This window comes from Glycine soja, chromosome 13 (genome assembly GCF_004193775.1).
Source record: "Glycine soja cultivar W05 chromosome 13, ASM419377v2, whole genome shotgun sequence".
In the NCBI taxonomy this organism is placed as follows: Eukaryota; Viridiplantae; Streptophyta; class Magnoliopsida; order Fabales; family Fabaceae; genus Glycine; species Glycine soja.
Genome location: NC_041014.1, coordinates 29,273,905 through 29,291,119, shown reverse-complemented (window position 1 = coordinate 29,291,119; position 17,215 = coordinate 29,273,905). Strand labels below are relative to the sequence as shown.

The following is a 17,215-nucleotide window of genomic DNA, read 5'->3' as shown; positions in this document are numbered from 1 at the left end:
TGAAAGGAATACCAAAATACCATTCGTGTATGTATTAATATCTGCATGTATGCTTAGCTATAGACCTTGGAGTATTATTAATTTATTAAGAAATAAGAGAAAAACATTCAATTTAATTTTTTAAATTTAACTATATACATAATCATCATATTAGTATTTTTTTAATTTTGGTTAGTGAATTAATCACATAAAGATTTATTTTGCTATCGATATTGTTCTTTATGAAAAATAACAGTGATGATAAAAAAAAGAACAAAAGGTTTAAGAGATTAATTTGATGGCAAAACTTTAAAAGAATAAAAATTAATGCAAAATGAATTTTTGAAAGACTAATGACCCTTAGGGTTAAAAATCTATAATAAAGACCTTCTATTATGGACCTATATTATGGCCTTTTGGTTTCAGCCAATGTTTTAAATTATGATTGGTAAATGCGATTGCTGCAATCGTGGTTGTGGACCACAACTTGATACAATCTCAGGTAGCATCAGTATAAACTTTAAAAGTTGCATGCTATCAGTGTAATCTAAAAAGGCCATGTGACAATATTGGAAGTTCTTAATACTGTTTCATATTGATGTTGATGGTGCAGAAAATATAACATAGTAAAGCCAGAAATACCCGATTGCAAGCAACTAAAGATTATTATATGGCTGATCCTATAATTCATCTAAACTGAAACCGCATTAGAAGCTTCACAGACTTTAATTTGTCACCCTTTTCATCATACAGAGGGACTGATCGGAATCCAGATTTTAGCTCTGAGACAGGCAAACACGTCTGTCCACCAAAGTCATCCTTTTGACTCTTGTCATTCTCTCGAACTTCTATGCGGAGCAAAGCCAGCTCTGGAACAGTCAAAGGGAAATCAAACTGTTCATCCCAGACAGGAAACCAGTTATTTGAAATTACACATGTTTTCTTCTTGGCCATATCAGCTGGAACTCCAACAATACAAACCTGTTATATAAGAATTGATCAATTGCCTAGGATAAGTATAATAAACTTGTAAGTCTCTCTTTTATAAGAATTCTAGCCATTACCAACCAAATATTTTTCCAATTAAAAGGATTTTTTAACCAACAAATGTTCAATTATATCCATTGGTATAACCAACAACACTTGACACAAGTAGTAATGGTTTGTGTCCCTTAATCAAGTGATCTAAGATTTGAATCTTGATTGGTTCTTGGGTATGAAATAAATCGTATTGGAAAGAAAATACCCATCTTGTATGCGCTCACAGTTCCAAATAAAGATTAGTCATCACTTTTGACAAAGACTACTTCATACCAATGTCATAGTAAAAAAAAAAAAAAATATATATATATATATATATATATATATCCATTGGGATATTGGTGCTTCCTAATGTGAAACATTAGCATATCATTAATTACCCAACTCACCTTAACGTAAAAGTCGGGTGGTGAGTAAGTATCGAAGTCTGTTTGGCTGAAATCTAAGCTCCAACCGGTCCCCATATAGACTTTTACCTATACAGAGGGAGACGTTCAGAAGATGTCACAAACTAACTGATTTCCTTTTCAATATAACATCTCTTACCTTTAATGTTTTCTTCACGGGCAATGTTCTTTTAGGATCAAAAACCTCATTATATGGACCTTTTTCAATTAGAAATTCAGGCTTTTTCACATAACCGCACCCTCCATTTGCTCTAAACATTCCTTGCATGTACCGAAGTGATTTTCCATACCCCTAATAAAGGAAACAGCACATTGAAGATTAAGCATAGAAATAATGTAGATGGACGCACACAACTTATACTATTTCAATAGGCATGTAAGATTGCTTCGCGATAAAGAAATTAGTCCAAAGATCTAATATTGATTCACTAGTCTCAAACCTGCATGTTGAACGCAACCATCTGAGCTCCGTATGTCCACCCTATGTGTGGCTTGTAATTTGAGGAATTGAGACGTGTTCCCTTTGGATATACTCTGAGAATATTGTTCTGCGTAAACCTGAAAAGGGGCATAAAAGTACGACTTATAGTTGGGAAGTTTTAAACTACCAAAGTATATAAATCTTTGCATTTGCCATTACCAAGTTCCACTATTAGAAAACTACCTAACAATATCAGCTCCATAAGATTCAGAAGCCTTTTCAAGTGCTTGTTCACTCAAGCTTAAGCGCCTAACAGCACCAGCAGCTTTTAATTCATCCTGAATATCACCCTTTGGTTTCCCAGCATGGATTGTAATCAATCGTTTGTACTCAGGTGCACTCTGTTAGTGTGATTTTTCATCATATCATAAGCATTCAAATCTTCCTCAGTTAAGAGGGAAAGGATGACATAAGCATGCAGAGCATATAAAATTATATAAATCAAATGCCACTTGAGCATAACATAGCTCAAATAGTTGGGAACTAAAGATTTTGGTAGAAGGTCGTATGTTCAAGTCACAATTCTACGGATTTAAGGGAAAAAAATGTAAATCAATTTTCATCAATATACTTGCCTTATCATCAGTTTCCCGTTCACTTGTTTGGTCTGGCAATGACAAAACCTCGTCGGCTGATTCCTTTTCGTTGTCCTTGTCATCACATTCTTTGGATTCAAGAAATTCTTTTGGTGGTTTTGTTGATATAAGAATTCGACCTTTCAATGATTCCGGTGAGGGGAATTCCATCAGAGAATCTGTCTGAGGATAATAAAGCAATTCTCCAAATACTTGAGTTGCCATCTACATATGAGATGGAAATACACATTCAACACCTAATAAAATAGGGATGTGAAGTAGATGCTTGAGGGGGGAAATAAAAAGGAGATCTACCTCTGCAGCTTTAGCTTGAAGATCTGGAGTAAGGTGATCTTCTAAAGTTATAATGAGTGGGTAGTGAGATTTAACAAAAGCATACTCTTTTATGGACTTCAAACATTGGATGAGTGAGACAGGAGTCGTAAGAGTCCTGCAAGAATTTAGAAAAATGTCCATAAGTAATTTATAAAGTCACACAATAAATATCTCACAAAACTGCAAGATCAAAAGATTTGGGATGGAAAATCATCTAATTTTACAAGATTGAACTCAGGATCATCTAGAACCTTCCATGAACTACTTCGATATCATCTTTGTCTGAATTTGGCCATAAATCTAGTTCAATTACTCTTACACCTCCTTGCAAAGCCTTTATGATTGGCACATCACTGCAGTCACTGCTCAGTTGATTCCCAGTAAGATAGGAATTGTGCCCAGTATATATGAAATAATGTGACAATGGAGCATTCATATCATGATGTACCTGGAATAAGATACCATTCGTATTGTCAAGAAAATATCCGAATCATTGTTCGTTTGAATATGCATCAAAATCCAAAAGTACTCCCCCATTAAAATGGGTAGACAACATCCATACTATATGCAAAAGAATAAGACTACTAAATTCACCAAAATAAATAAATAATACACCACTAATCTTGAAGTTGATTTATTGAATGAATTCCTTTCTTATATATTTTTCTGTTCCTGTTGGCTTTCTAAAGCTGCAAATGGGTTTTAACAAAGATAAAGATATTGAAGATTTAATTTTAAACACGAGTTCAAGTGTATAGCTTTTGATTGTTCATATATCATTGTCACAACATGAACAAATGAAATGTTACAATTTCAAATGTAAGATCCAATTGAAGAGAGATTCTTGCAGTGGATGACTATATAATGCTGATTGGGCTAATGCATAGTATATACAACTAATACAAGTAAACTCAACGTGTGCATTCTTATTTTCGTAATTGAAATCATCATGGCTTCTGCTTTCTATTGATTTCTCCATCTATTCCTTATTAAAATTCTCGATCTGCTTTTTAGTTGGGATTTATTATGGCATCATATTCATGATTCATGATACATATTGTAAACTTGTCCCCTACACGATATACACACAGATGACAAAACAAAATCCTATGATTAATATATCAGGATTTATTATCTGAGAATTGCAATGAACGATATAGACTAGGCCAGGGCCCTATATTCAATGTTTGTAAGATATTTATATAAATACTTGCAATGTCAATTTTGCCACTTATGATGGAATCAAGTAATAAAGAAACTGTCCCTAAAGTAAAAACGGGAAAGATAAAGTAAATTTCATAATTTCATTCTTTACTGTATGTTTGGTAGTGAAGAAATAAGAGAATAAAGAAAAAAAAATCAAAATTTTGTGAGTTCCACCAGAGAGAATCTCTTTATTTTAATTCAAATATTTCTCTACACTTTTCTTCCATTCTTTCCTCTTCTACACAGCCAAACCCATCCTAAAATTTTGAAAGAATTAATTTCAAAAATTAATATTAAGAGAATTTGAAAGCAATATTTTTAAGTATATATACATATATATTTAAAAAAAACTATGAATCTCACGTCAAAATTAATTATACTCCTGAAATATATATTACAATTTAGAACACACAATTCTCCATATACTACTCTCAAATAAACATAACATTCGCTTTCTTTTCTCTTTGGCAGATACATTTTACACACTACTCCCTCAACAAGTGAAAAAAATTCTCTCTTAGGATGTGTTTGTTAAGAAGGAAAGAAATAAGATTGTTAGAAATAAGAAAGAAAATAAGTAAATAAATGAAAATAGAGTATACTACATTTAGGTTACCATTTCAAAGCCTAAGAAACTCAGGAAAAAAAAAATTCAAAGCCTAAGAATGTTCGTTTGCACTTTCCTAAACACTGAACGGAAAAAAAAAAAAAAAAGTGTTGGATTGAAGTTGACAAGCGTTAGGTTCTATTAAACTTTTCCCGAACACATAAGATGAGTCTCAATTTTATTTATTTTAATCACTGTAAACATCTGACTTTCTAGTGGGACTCCAAAAAATTCCCACAAGCTCATGCTATTCCCAGTTTCATATGTTTAAAACAGTAGTAACATTTTGCTTCGATCTTCTTTAGTTAACATGGGTCCCATTAGATGGCAAAATAAGGAGGCAAATGAATAAAAATTAGAATAACGCATTATAGATGGTTTAGTGTTTATTTGACTAAGCTTAATTTAAATACTCATTTTAATTATATTTAATAAATTTCCTTAAAAAATAGTTTTAGTGTTTAAGAATGGATGCCCCAAAGCCCCCAATTGTGCAAAAATATTTAAAGTTACTCCTGTTATTACGTAATAAAAGTTAACTAGGACTCAAAACAACTCAAGCAAGATAACTCCATTAACTAGCTTCACTTAACCCATCAGACAACCAAAAAAAAAAACTTGCTTTACCAAACTGTTTTATTAGCAATAATAAAACCATAAAGATTTTTTTTTCTTTTTTATTACAACTACATAAAGAATTTGATTCTTCTAGCATTATAATCCTCAAATCCAAGAGCCTACACAAATATTTAATAAAAAATATTTATTTATCATGTTATAATATTTATTAATACAATATAGTAAAAAGACAAATTTCTGTTAGATACTTTACTTAAAGTATATAAATTAACGCTATATAATAAATATAAAAATATTTCTTATAATTATTAATAGAAAGATTTTAACACTATTAACTAATCAAAAGTCAAGTTAAATATAATTTTTAAAATAATTATTACATAAATAAACAATCTAACCATATGACTTTCAACACACAAAAAATCTAACCATGAGCTAATCTATCTATAATTTAATAATAATGTTAAAAAACTGCGTATAGTATTAATAAATTATAATAAAATTCATAAATATATCAAATTCTAATTTTTACACTTTCAGAACATCTGTGTTTGGGTTCAAAATCAAGTTAAAATACTAATTAATGTATTTTAGTAGGTAAATATGAACATGATTGGTCTCACATTAAAAAAATAATATAAGGTCTAAAATTAATTTTGAGTTTAAAAAACATTAAATAATATATGTTGAATAGAATATTTTACGTTAAACTTTGCTATAAACTGCTTTGTAGAATAAGAGATAAGAGATTAATGGATTTTTTACATTGTCCAATAATTATAATTTATAGTTGAATAATTATTATAAAAATTAATAAATTTAAAATATATAATTATGATTAGATAATACTATAAAACTTTTTATCATATAATTTTTTTTCTCTAAAAATAAAAACATTCAAACACTAACAAAAAAAACACATTCAAAGTTTCAAAGTATTTGATTACCTTTCTCTTATTTGTTTCTATTAAGCCAAACAAATCATGGGGCAAATTGTATGAGATCCTGAAGAAAAGGATTAAAAACCTTGCTTAAATATTATTTTTCTGGGGAAAGAAAGAGGAGTATAGAGAAATGACCTGAGATTTGATGGGGCTATTGAAATCGTCATGTAGCAGGAAACGGAAGAAGTCGTGGAGATCCATTCCACTTTCCCGATCCTCTTTCCGCGATTGCTGGAGGATCCGCTCCGAATCCGCTGCGGTGCAGTCCACATCGCCCTGGTGCTCCGCCAGAAACCGGAGGATGTGATCGCCGGACAGGGAGGAGGCGCCGGCGGCGAATTCAGAAAACGCTCTTTCTACGTCGGGCGGTGGGCCCGGCTCGGTGACGGTGAACTTCCTGTTGAAGCAGCTGAAGACTTTGTAGTTGTGACTGGCCATAATCGTGTAAACGGAATGGATCAAAGAGAGTGATTGGTGTCGGTGTGTGTGTTTCAGAAAAGAAATGGCGATCGCAGCGGAATGGAATGGACTTTGCAATTGTAGTGAACGTGCTGTGACTATATGAATGCTACATACTTGAGGGCATAAGAACAGTGCCATTTATGGAAAAATATTTAATTTTTTAAAATATTTTTAATAAAATAGTTCCACTTTAGAGTATTTTTATCCTTGTTGCTTAATAAATTGTCTATTTTTAGACACTTTTAACTTTTTAATCATGGAGATCTACGTATCATATTGGATTATTTATAATTAAAGCTCTGTTCAACAATATCTTATTAGTAAAAAAAATATTATTACAATTTAAGGATAATATGAGAGAGTAATTTAAGTATTGCTTAAAATAATATCATTAGAGTAATATATGAAACTTTGACAATAAGAATCAATTAACATAAAATAACTTAAAATGGGTTGTTTAAATTGCACCCAATGTGGTCATGGTCATGAATTGGATCATGATCTATATGTAAGAAAAAATATGTGTTTGGAAAAGATTAATTCCTTAAATGAATTTCAGTAACTAAAGGAATAATTGACTTTCAACACAAGAATATCTTACTTCCCCAAAAAAAATATTACACCCAATAAAAAATGCTCTTATTACTCAACTAATAAAATGTTTAAAAGCATTAAAAGAAAGACAAGTGTTAACAACACACTCTTTTAACATACTCATTTAATACATATTTCATTACGAGAAAAAAGATTATACACACAATGTAAAAAAAATTATATAATCATCCAATCACATTTCACTAATAAATTTATTAATTTTTAAAATAATTATCTTAAAGTAATTCAAATAGTGATTTACTATCAGATAATAATATAAAGCTATTTTGCATAATAAAACATAAATATTAAAATTTTTTATTATTGGCTGAAATTTAATGAAAACTAAATCATCATAAAATAGAGTCATTAAAATAAGATATGAGACCCATAGTCGTGTGATTTTCAAGAAGTTCAAACTAATCATAGAGGGAGTGTTAAAAAATGTATACTAAAAGAGAACATGTTACTAACATTTCTCTTCCAAAAAAAATGAAGGAAAAAAAACAAAATGTACCCAAAAAATATTAAAGGAAATTTCCACTTTGGTTTATAATTTTTAAAATATCATTATTAATTAAATTTAAATATTTGAAAAAAATTGAAAAATTTATTAAATATATTAGCAAACTTGTGATATTTTAGGTTTAAAATATGCAATGCATAATGCCTTATTACTTACCAGCCAAGTCTTGGTCACAAATTTTTATGAAGGTTGATTTGAAGTGCTTTTCAGTGGTATTGCATTTGGTTCTTTTCAGTTACAAAATAGCTTTCGATGAGATCATAGATAGGAACTAGGAAGCATGGTCCCAAGGAAAAGCATTACACCCGGTTGGCTACTGCCAATCTTATGGTCCATGGACGGCTAGAATATCAAGTTGAATTATATGGTATGAGGTTTGTCTCCAGATGACAATCAATTTCAACTATTGGGTCAGCTTAAGCTTCAATGCTTCTTTAATGGAAATTAAATTTGATTTAAATGTATGTTTATTTTTGTTCAACTACCATAATTAACACTTTTGTCTCTCCTATAAAACTCACAGATATCCCCATAAGTGGGCCAGTTATGAGACCAATCCTGTGGGTCTGGGGCTTAGTCACCCTTAAAAGTCATTACTCCTCCCCAAGAGTGTATCCTATGGGATCAAGCTCAAGTTCTCCCCCATACAAACTCGGCATATATTGTCAACTAAGTTAGACTCATTGGATAAATGTATGTGCTTTTTTCTTATAATTGATTCTAGATAAATGTACGTGTTTTTGTTCTTATAATTGTTTTTGTTGTGGTATTGTTGTCCTACCTCCTGGCTCTTCTTGGTCTATACCAAAAAAAACGGATATATTTCACTCTTCCAGTAAAAAAACGTTTGCCAATAGAAAATGCAGAGTCAAGCCAGCCAATGATTCCCATTTTTATCGTAACAACAATGAGAACCAGCTGCTATGAACTTCAACAGATAAAACTATTAATTGTCAATAACAATTAGAGTGTACTATTCACAAAGGTAGAAGAGCTGATTTAATTTTGTGAAATTAAGTATTTGAAAAACAGCTAACAAAATAAGTTAGCAACATGAAGTTATCCATTGACTATGCCAAATTGCCAATTACCAAAAAGCAATCACGTGTTACTGAACCATGTGATGTCGAAGATTGAAAGATTGCCTCAAAATTCTGTTACTGTTTCTAGCTGGCTAAAAGAAGGTTCTTTTCATGGATTGTATTTTACAAAACAACATATTCATAATTTTAATGAATGATATCTACAATTAATTTAAAGTTTCAAGCTTAAACCGCATTAGAAGCGTCACAGATTTATATTTCTTTCCCTTTCTGTCATAGAGAGGGACTGACCGAAATCCATGCCTTAGCTCTGATAATGGCAAACAAGTTTGTCCGGCAAAGTCATCTTTTCCCTTATCTTTGTCCTTTACTTCTATCCGAAGCAAAGCAAGCTCTGGAACCCTCAATTTGAATTCAAATTCTTCATCCCAAACAGGATACCATGTATCCGTCTTTACTCTTGTTTTGTTCTTGGCACAATCAGCTGGCACTCCAACAATACTTACCTGTCCAACAATTTGATCAAACAGTAAGATAAATGTATAGCAGTTTATACTTCTCCTCAAGTTTTAAGAAAGGTCCGCGACCGTGATTTGGGCTATAATATCAAGATTTTTTAACTGTCTGCGACTGCAATTGGGATCGAATTGGTGCATTTGTCTACAACTTGTCATGATATCAACAAACGCGATGAAACTGCAATGCAACCATGACCGGTATTTAAAATCTTGAGTCCTATTTTTTCCTGTACTAATTAGTATCTTTAACACTCTTAGCCGTGACCAAATATATGTAATATACGTAAACACTAAACAATCTCTTGGCATAAAATGGCTCAGCTTAAAGATAGTGGATTCCAATTTAATAGTGATATTGGAGTAAGAGATCAGCCAAATGAATTTACAAAATCAAAAGACAAGAAGGATTAAAGGATTTTGTTCTAGGTAACAATATTCAATAATGAAAAATTAGTATAGAATTTGATGGTGAAAGATCACTCATGGTATGGGCACTAGGTCCACCTGAGTTTACATTATATTGCTCCAAATCTATTAAATAAATGTATGGAGAATTATTCAACTGACCTTTGTGTAAAAGTCTGGTGGAGAGAATCGATCAAAGTGTGTTGGGCTGAAATCTAATCTCCAGCCATCTCCTTTGTATACTTTTACCTATTGTTCAACATGAAAATATTCAGATGCTATGAAACAACCCAATTTCCTTTTAGCATAGTGAGTAACGGTACGCCTACTTTTAATATCTGCTTCCTTGATGGCGGTTTTTTTGGATCAAACACCTCTTCATGTGGAAGTGTTCGGATCAGAAATTCAGGCTTTTTAACATAACCACATCCTCCATTTGCTCTGAACATACCCTGCATCAACCGGAGTGATTTGCCATGCCCCTGTCATAAGAAAACAAATGTTAATACCTGAAAGGTTTTTATTCTAGATGCATTTTAGATAAGAATGAATCATGCGACTTGGGGCATGTTTGGTTAACCATTCCAAAAGTACTTTTGATTGCTGAACATATTTTCGGAGAGTAAACTCAGTTTCATGATATGTTTAGTTACCCTCAAAAAGTACATCTGCACATTAAAATTTTACCAAGAAACTTTGTTTTGTTGAAAAAAGACTTGAGTTGTTTATGCATATTCAGTTTGCTAACTTAAATTTAACTTAAGTTTGCAAACTTTAACCCAAACATGCGCTCGATAATATTTCAACATGCATATTAGATTGCACTTTCACCACAACAAGAAAGCCAAAATATACCAAAACACCATTTTATCTAAAACACTTTGCTTTATGGATTTGTCTTAACATTCCAACCTGCATATTGAATGCAACCATCTGAACTCCATACAGCCACCCTATATACGGCCTGAAATTTGTCGATTTGACACGTTCTCCTTTAGGAAAAACTCTGAGGATATTTCTCTGTGTGAACCTGGAAAGCATAACATCGTGTGTCATGGGTGTTGTTAGCTATAGAAATGCTGACCATATCTTCAGCTCAAACTAGCAATGTTCAAATGAGTTTGATAGGTACCTAATAAGGTCGGCTCCATGAGACTCGGAAGCACTTTTGAGTTTCTTCTCACTCAAACTTAGCCGTCTAACTTTAACATCATCTTTCAGCCGATTCTTCATAGAACCTTTTGATTTCCCTCCATGGATTGCAATCAAGTGTTTGTATTGACGCACGCCTTGTTGGTTTGATTTGTTATCACTTGTATTTATATCTTCCTGATCTTCATCACTTGAATTCTGCTATCCATCAAAAGAGAAAACATAAATGCACAGGACTAATGATTCAAATAATGAAAGTTCTTTTTTGTTTTTGGCATATATCATCATTTAAAAAAAAAAAAATCCTCCTTAATGAAATGAAGAATGTATGCTTCACTCACCCTATCCTCAGTTTTCAGTTTAGCCACCGAATCTGGCAATTCAGGGCCCCATGATTCTTCTTCAGATGGTTCACTTCCATTTGGCATAGGTTTTCTGATACTATCAGATTGTTGATATTCCTTTGGAGGTTTGGTTGATATAATTATCCGTTTTTTCAATGATTCTGGTGAGGGGAATTCTGTCAAACAATCTGTCTCAGGACAGTAAAGCATTTCTCCAAATATTTCAGTTGCCATCTGCATGAATAGAGAAAAAAAAAAACTACGGCTAAAAGGCAATTAAAAATAACAGGCATGCATGTCAATTTAACAGGACACCTTTTTCTTTTCTTATTTAGAGGGGGTGATTCACAATGAGTGCTTACTTTTGCAAATTTATCCTGATGTTTTGGTGTTAGGTGGTCTTCCAAAGTTAGAATTACTGGATAATCAGATTTATGAAATGCATAATCCTTTATGGATTGTAGACATTTGGATACCGGAACTGGAGTGGTAAAAGTCCTGCATTGATTCCAAAAATGTCACAAGATCAGAAGATATAAGAAAGAAATCATCCAACTCTCTAAGATGAACTATTTTTTTTATTCTTTTCCTTTGCTAACAACTCTCTTAAGATATGATTTTAATAACCAGCTAGTACCTTCCATGAACCACTTTAATTCCATCATTATTTGAAGACTTGGATGGCCATAAATCTAGTTCAATTACTCGTACGCCTTGTTTCAAAGCCTCTATGATTGGCTCGTCACTGCTCTCACTGGTAAGTTGATTCCCAGTCAGATAGGAATTGTGTCCCGTATACATGAAATAATGTGACAAGGGAGCATTCATATCATGATGTACCTAGAAAAATATATGACTTATATAGTCAACAAAAGTGAAATTTTATAAATTCATTTATAAAGGTCCAAAGCAAACTAGAGACATTGACATTAAAAGAAACACTATATGAAACAAAGACCATGTATTACTATTAATTTTTGCTATTTAAGAATGTTTTGACAGCCAATGAACTTTGAACTTGTGCTTGTTTCTAGGTGCAGCAAGATTTCTCTGCTTCAAACACTTATTGCTGATCTCATGACCAGACAAAATCAGTTTGCAAGTTATGCATAGCAACATTTTGTCTAGATTTGTCTAGCATTTGAGATCACCTGAATTTAATTTTCATACAATATTGGTGTAAAGATTTTTACACTATCAAATATTAATACAAAAGACAACAATCTTTACCATGTGTGGTAACTATGAGTGGATGACATTGTTAGTGCATTTTAACTAAATTCATTAAAAAATATATACAAAACCCGAAAATAAACAGTGCAAGACAAGACATTAGACAAGGTATATTTTTGGCATTGTGCAAATGGTTCATAAACTAGAAGTAGACAGAATTTATAATGCACACAACAATAGCTTATTTCCAGAATTTTTCTGCCTCAATCTGTCAGAGAAAGTGCAAACCTTGTCTTTCAAGGGACCGTTGAAATCATCAAGAATCAGAAAATCGATGAAGTCATTGAGACTCAATCCTTGTTTCCTATAAACATCTACAATTCTTGTGGAGCTAGTTTTGGTGCTAGAACAAGAATTTCTTAGTTGCAAAAACTTTTCAACTATTTTATCCAAATCCTCCATGGTGCTAATATTATTTTCTCCCTGGTGTTCCACCATGAACCGAAGAAGCTGATCCTTCTTCATTTGATTCTCTCCTCCAGCAAACTTGGAAAAGGCTTCCTTAAGGTCCAAGGGTGGCTCTGCCTTGTAGACTTCACCTTTTTTGGTCAAGAAATTTAACACCTTGATTATGTATGTTTCCATTTTCTTTCTCACCTTGCCCTGCCAACAAAACAAATTTCTCAATGAAATTAAGAGAGAAAACAAATAGATGCCTTGTTATTGAACAAAAAAAAATGTGCAGTTTTAAGAGTAAGACAAGTGAGACAACCTTGGAAGCAGAGCCTCTGTTTTTCTCTGTTTTCATTGGGTAAGTGTTGGTGTTTTTGTACCGGATCTGCGATTGGATTACTGTATATTTATGAATCCGATCGAAGTCGAAGAAAACAAGGTAAATTTAATGTTCACACACGAAAATTGTTTCTTTATTTTTTTTCCATGAGAGTAGCCATTAAAAAACATTAAGTCACGGAGACCAAAATATAAAATGTAGTTAACGAAAGTCTGAAAGATTATTTTAATTTAAGTTGATACAGTCATTACAGTGTATTGTCCGGCCATTCAATAAATGTTTGTTGTACTAACTTTCTGAATAAAACTGAGATTACAACTTCTGATAAAATTAAGGACTATGTTGTATGTTCACATGGTGTATTTTTTTCTTTTACAAAATATTGGTATTTTTATGGGAGATAATTCTTTTTGAATTGAGTGGAACTATTATAAACAGTAAAAAAAAATTCTTCAAAAATTTAATATAATTATATATACAAAACTTGAATTTCAGATTACTGATTTGATTCAACTTAAAATAATTTTGTACCAATTAATTCATGTGCTATGGGAGGGCGGGAGGGATCATAGGGGAAAAATTAATAGAAAAATGGAAATATGCTCTGATCGTGGGAAAACGTCAAAGGTTGTTAATGTTTTCATATTCAAACCTAGAATTGTTCATTGACTAGGTTAATGTATTGACTTACTGAAATATTAGTTATACCAGACAGTCACTAATTAAATCGCATAAAGCAGTATATGTGTTTTTTTTTAAAGCAACAAAGTGATGGTATAGTGTTTAAAAAAAGGTGTGTTTGGTTTGTATTTTTATTTTTTGTTTTTATTTTTTGAAAACTGTTTTCATTTTCAAAAGATTATAATTCTGAAAATATGTTTGGTTTGACTTTTTATTTTTTATTTTCATGAAATAAAAATACTGAAAATTTATTATATATTGACTTCTTGTCTTTTTGTATTTTTAGATTTGTTTAAAATTACATTCATTGTCACCGTAATTTCATTTTACGCGAAATGAGGTTTCTTTTAAATTGAAAACACTAAAAATGAATATTTATTGTTTTCATTTTCTGGTTGTTTTCTATTTTCATTTTCACTGCAAATGTTTTTAGAAATCCAATCAAACACATTTTTATTTTTTATTTTTAGTGATTTCTATTTTTAGTAAAAATAAAAATAAAAAACAACCAAACCAAACACCCCTTATAATTTAAAAATTTTATATTAAGATCAGTACACGTTAAGTCAATACATGGATGTTGGTTGGTACATGATTTGTGTTGTTATTGGACAGAACGTCCGTTTCATTTTTTAAAGGGAACATCAAACGCAGCTTCAGAAGTCACTCTGCAAATATGTATATACCTCTGGATAATTTGATTTGAATATTTTTAGCGAATCACACAGCCTTGAAATTGCGATATGACAAAAGCTGGAATTTGTTGGTGCCAATAAAGACTAGTATAAATGCATGTTCAGTCACGAGCCAAGCCGGCCTAGTTTATTTTACTGCTTTAAAGTCTAGTTTTTGTCACGTAACTATCAAGTTGGATTTATGAGATCAAAAGTTAAATAAACATGAGATTGAATAAGCTACCAATTTCAACTTTTAAGTATTCTTCTTTCTCTTACATAATGAAGAGAAATTTCATTCTAAGTCTTTGTTTCCTTACGTTCGAATTTGAATGTTGTTTCTCTTATGATTTATGAAGCACACACCTTAATCCTTGCGCGTCCGTGTCAAACACTAACACGATTTTTTTATATTTTAAACATTACAGATGTACACGTGTCTATGTCTATACTTCATAGTTTATTATCTTAAATTTTATTGTCAATTAAATAATTTAATAGGATGTAACATAACAGAATATTAAAAACCATTTTCAAAGTCAGTTGGAGATTGACGAGGTATATGTGGTCAACGGAGACAGAGGCGCCGAGGGGTTTGCAGCAGAACTTGCGCTGGAAGACAATGACGCCGACGTCGCGGAGGGTGGAGGAGGAGTGCCATTTGTTTAATTCGTGGAGGGTGCAGCGCCAGATTTCCTTTCATTTTATTTTTGTTTTTAATTAACTTTTACTTAATTTAATTAAACAATAATCATATTTATGTTTTAATAAGAAGATCAAAATTGAAATTTTGTGAAAATAGAAAAATTAAAATTTAACCTATATAATATAATACGATATATCGTCTTATACTGAATTTAAATTCTTATCTCTTCAAATTTAATGATCATTTTTAATAACTTTATTTCTAACTTAAATTTGAATAATTTTTTAGAAAAAATATCGATAATTAAAATTACATTATATCACAATATAAATTATTTATCATAAATTTAAAATATATTTTACATGCTAACAAATTTCTTTATTATAGATTTTAATTATAATAAGATTTATATAATGGGAAATATTTATTTATTATAAATTATAGGCTTTAATAGTATAAAATAAACATTTATTTTATGCAATGTACAAATTAAAATACTAATTATGTAATTAATTATTTAAGTATTAAAATTTATGTTACATATTCGCTCAAATATTAAAAAACTTTCAAATTAGTCTTTGAATCGAGTATTAGTAAAATATACCAACTTAGGCAATTTTTAGATAAAAGTTTGAAAAGTATTTTTACAAATTTTAATGCACAATTGAGAATTATAATACACAAAATAAATAAATAAATAAATAAATATTATTTTTTTAAGTAAAAGTACTTTTAAGTTTTCTAAATTAAAATTCGAACATGCACTCAAGAGACTAAATTGAAGGCATTTAATATCTTAGAGACCGCTTATAAGTTTTTACTAATTTAAGAACTACAGTACATTGGAGAGAAGATAAAATTTGCAGACCCATGCTAAGCTAATTAAATAACAACATTGTTGACTTCTCTTAAAATATTAATTGTCAACATTTTTATGAAAAATTATGATTGAAAAACAATGAAATGTATTCAATACTATATTTATTAAATACATAGTTTGACTTATCTCTTTTAAAGTGAAAGTACATGTTTATGGCTAATTTTGGCGCAAAGAACATTCAGATAACAAAAAAATTTAAGGTAAAATAGTTACTTTTGTTCTTAAATGTATAATTTATAGATAAATGTGTCTCTAAAAGATGAAAATACAAAATTTAATTCCCAAAAGTGTAAAAAGAATAAATATATTCAACCGTTAACTTTCTTTCAACACGGTTAATAAAATAGACTATGTAACACAGAGGGATGAATTTGTTACTGAAATAATTGTTAATGTGATAATCTCTAATTGATAACAAATTGACATATTTATCATATAATATTTTTTTTTACTTTTTCGTTTTGCCACTCTCTGGGAATCAGAATGGGTAAATAGTCACTTTTATTCCTAAATGTGTAATCCGTTGACAAATGTGTTCCTAAAAGATGAAAATATAAAATTTAGTTTCCAAAAATGTAAAAAGTGCGACAAATATATTTGACTATTAAATTTTGTTCATTAATAAAATAGCCTACGTGGTACAAGGGGATGAGTTTGTCATTGAAATCATTGTGAACGTAATCATTTCTAATTGTCAATATAGGAACATATTTTTCATAAATATTTTTTTTGACTTTTGGTCTTTCCACTCTATGGGAATAGGAATAGGTAAATAGCCACTTTTGTCCCTAAATGTGTAATTTGCAGACAAATGTGTCCCTGAAAGATAAAAATACAAAATTCAGTTCTCAAAAATGTAAAAAGTGCAACAAATATATTCGAACGTTAAGCTCTATCCGTTATCATTAATAAAATAGTCTCAAAGAAGTGAAATATGAGATATATTTATCTTTTATTTTATTTATAGTAGATTGTGACTAATTATTATAATTTTAAAAAAATGTAATGATTAGAACACTTTTACAATGTTTATTTTGATAAATTAATATAATGTTTAAACATAATATTTTCGACATTTTCATCCAATCCAGTCACATATACATCCAAAAAATAATATTTTATCGACATTTTCATCCAATCTAGTCAGATATATTTGTCACACTTTTTAA

The 17,215-nt window shown here is 30.6% G+C and overlaps 2 protein-coding genes across 4 annotated transcripts; both read right to left on the bottom strand.

The window, feature by feature from the left end:
• Window positions 1-493: 493 nt before the first annotated feature.
• Window positions 494-6,733, bottom strand: LOC114380844 (phosphoinositide phospholipase C 6-like). Of its 2 annotated transcripts, XM_028339926.1 has the most exons (10): window positions 6,291-6,733; window positions 6,159-6,216; window positions 3,071-3,267; window positions 2,799-2,934; window positions 2,484-2,708; window positions 2,092-2,249; window positions 1,868-1,985; window positions 1,567-1,719; window positions 1,410-1,496; window positions 494-960 (listed from the first exon to the last, which is right to left on the bottom strand). In XM_028339926.1, the coding sequence occupies exons 1-10, from the start codon at window positions 6,425-6,427 to the stop codon at window positions 667-669; spliced, it is 1,563 nt and encodes a 520-aa protein (XP_028195727.1). In that variant the 5' UTR covers window positions 6,428-6,733; the 3' UTR covers window positions 494-666. The 2 variants fall into 2 exon arrangements, with proteins under 2 accessions (XP_028195727.1, XP_028195726.1); XM_028339925.1 differs by lacking the exon at window positions 6,159-6,216 and having other exon boundaries at window positions 6,291-6,732.
• Window positions 6,734-8,778: 2,045 nt separating this feature from the next.
• On the bottom strand, window positions 8,779-13,275 carry LOC114381327 (phosphoinositide phospholipase C 6-like). 2 transcript variants are annotated; one of them, XM_028340549.1, is made up of 10 exons: window positions 13,145-13,275; window positions 12,661-13,035; window positions 11,837-12,039; window positions 11,562-11,697; window positions 11,197-11,433; window positions 10,836-11,056; window positions 10,616-10,733; window positions 10,033-10,185; window positions 9,866-9,952; window positions 8,779-9,286 (listed from the first exon to the last, which is right to left on the bottom strand). In XM_028340549.1, the coding sequence occupies exons 1-10, from the start codon at window positions 13,178-13,180 to the stop codon at window positions 8,987-8,989; spliced, it is 1,866 nt and encodes a 621-aa protein (XP_028196350.1). In that variant the 5' UTR covers window positions 13,181-13,275; the 3' UTR covers window positions 8,779-8,986. The 2 variants fall into 2 exon arrangements, with proteins under 2 accessions (XP_028196350.1, XP_028196351.1); XM_028340550.1 differs by having other exon boundaries at window positions 10,836-11,053.
• Window positions 13,276-17,215: the final 3,940 nt, after the last annotated feature.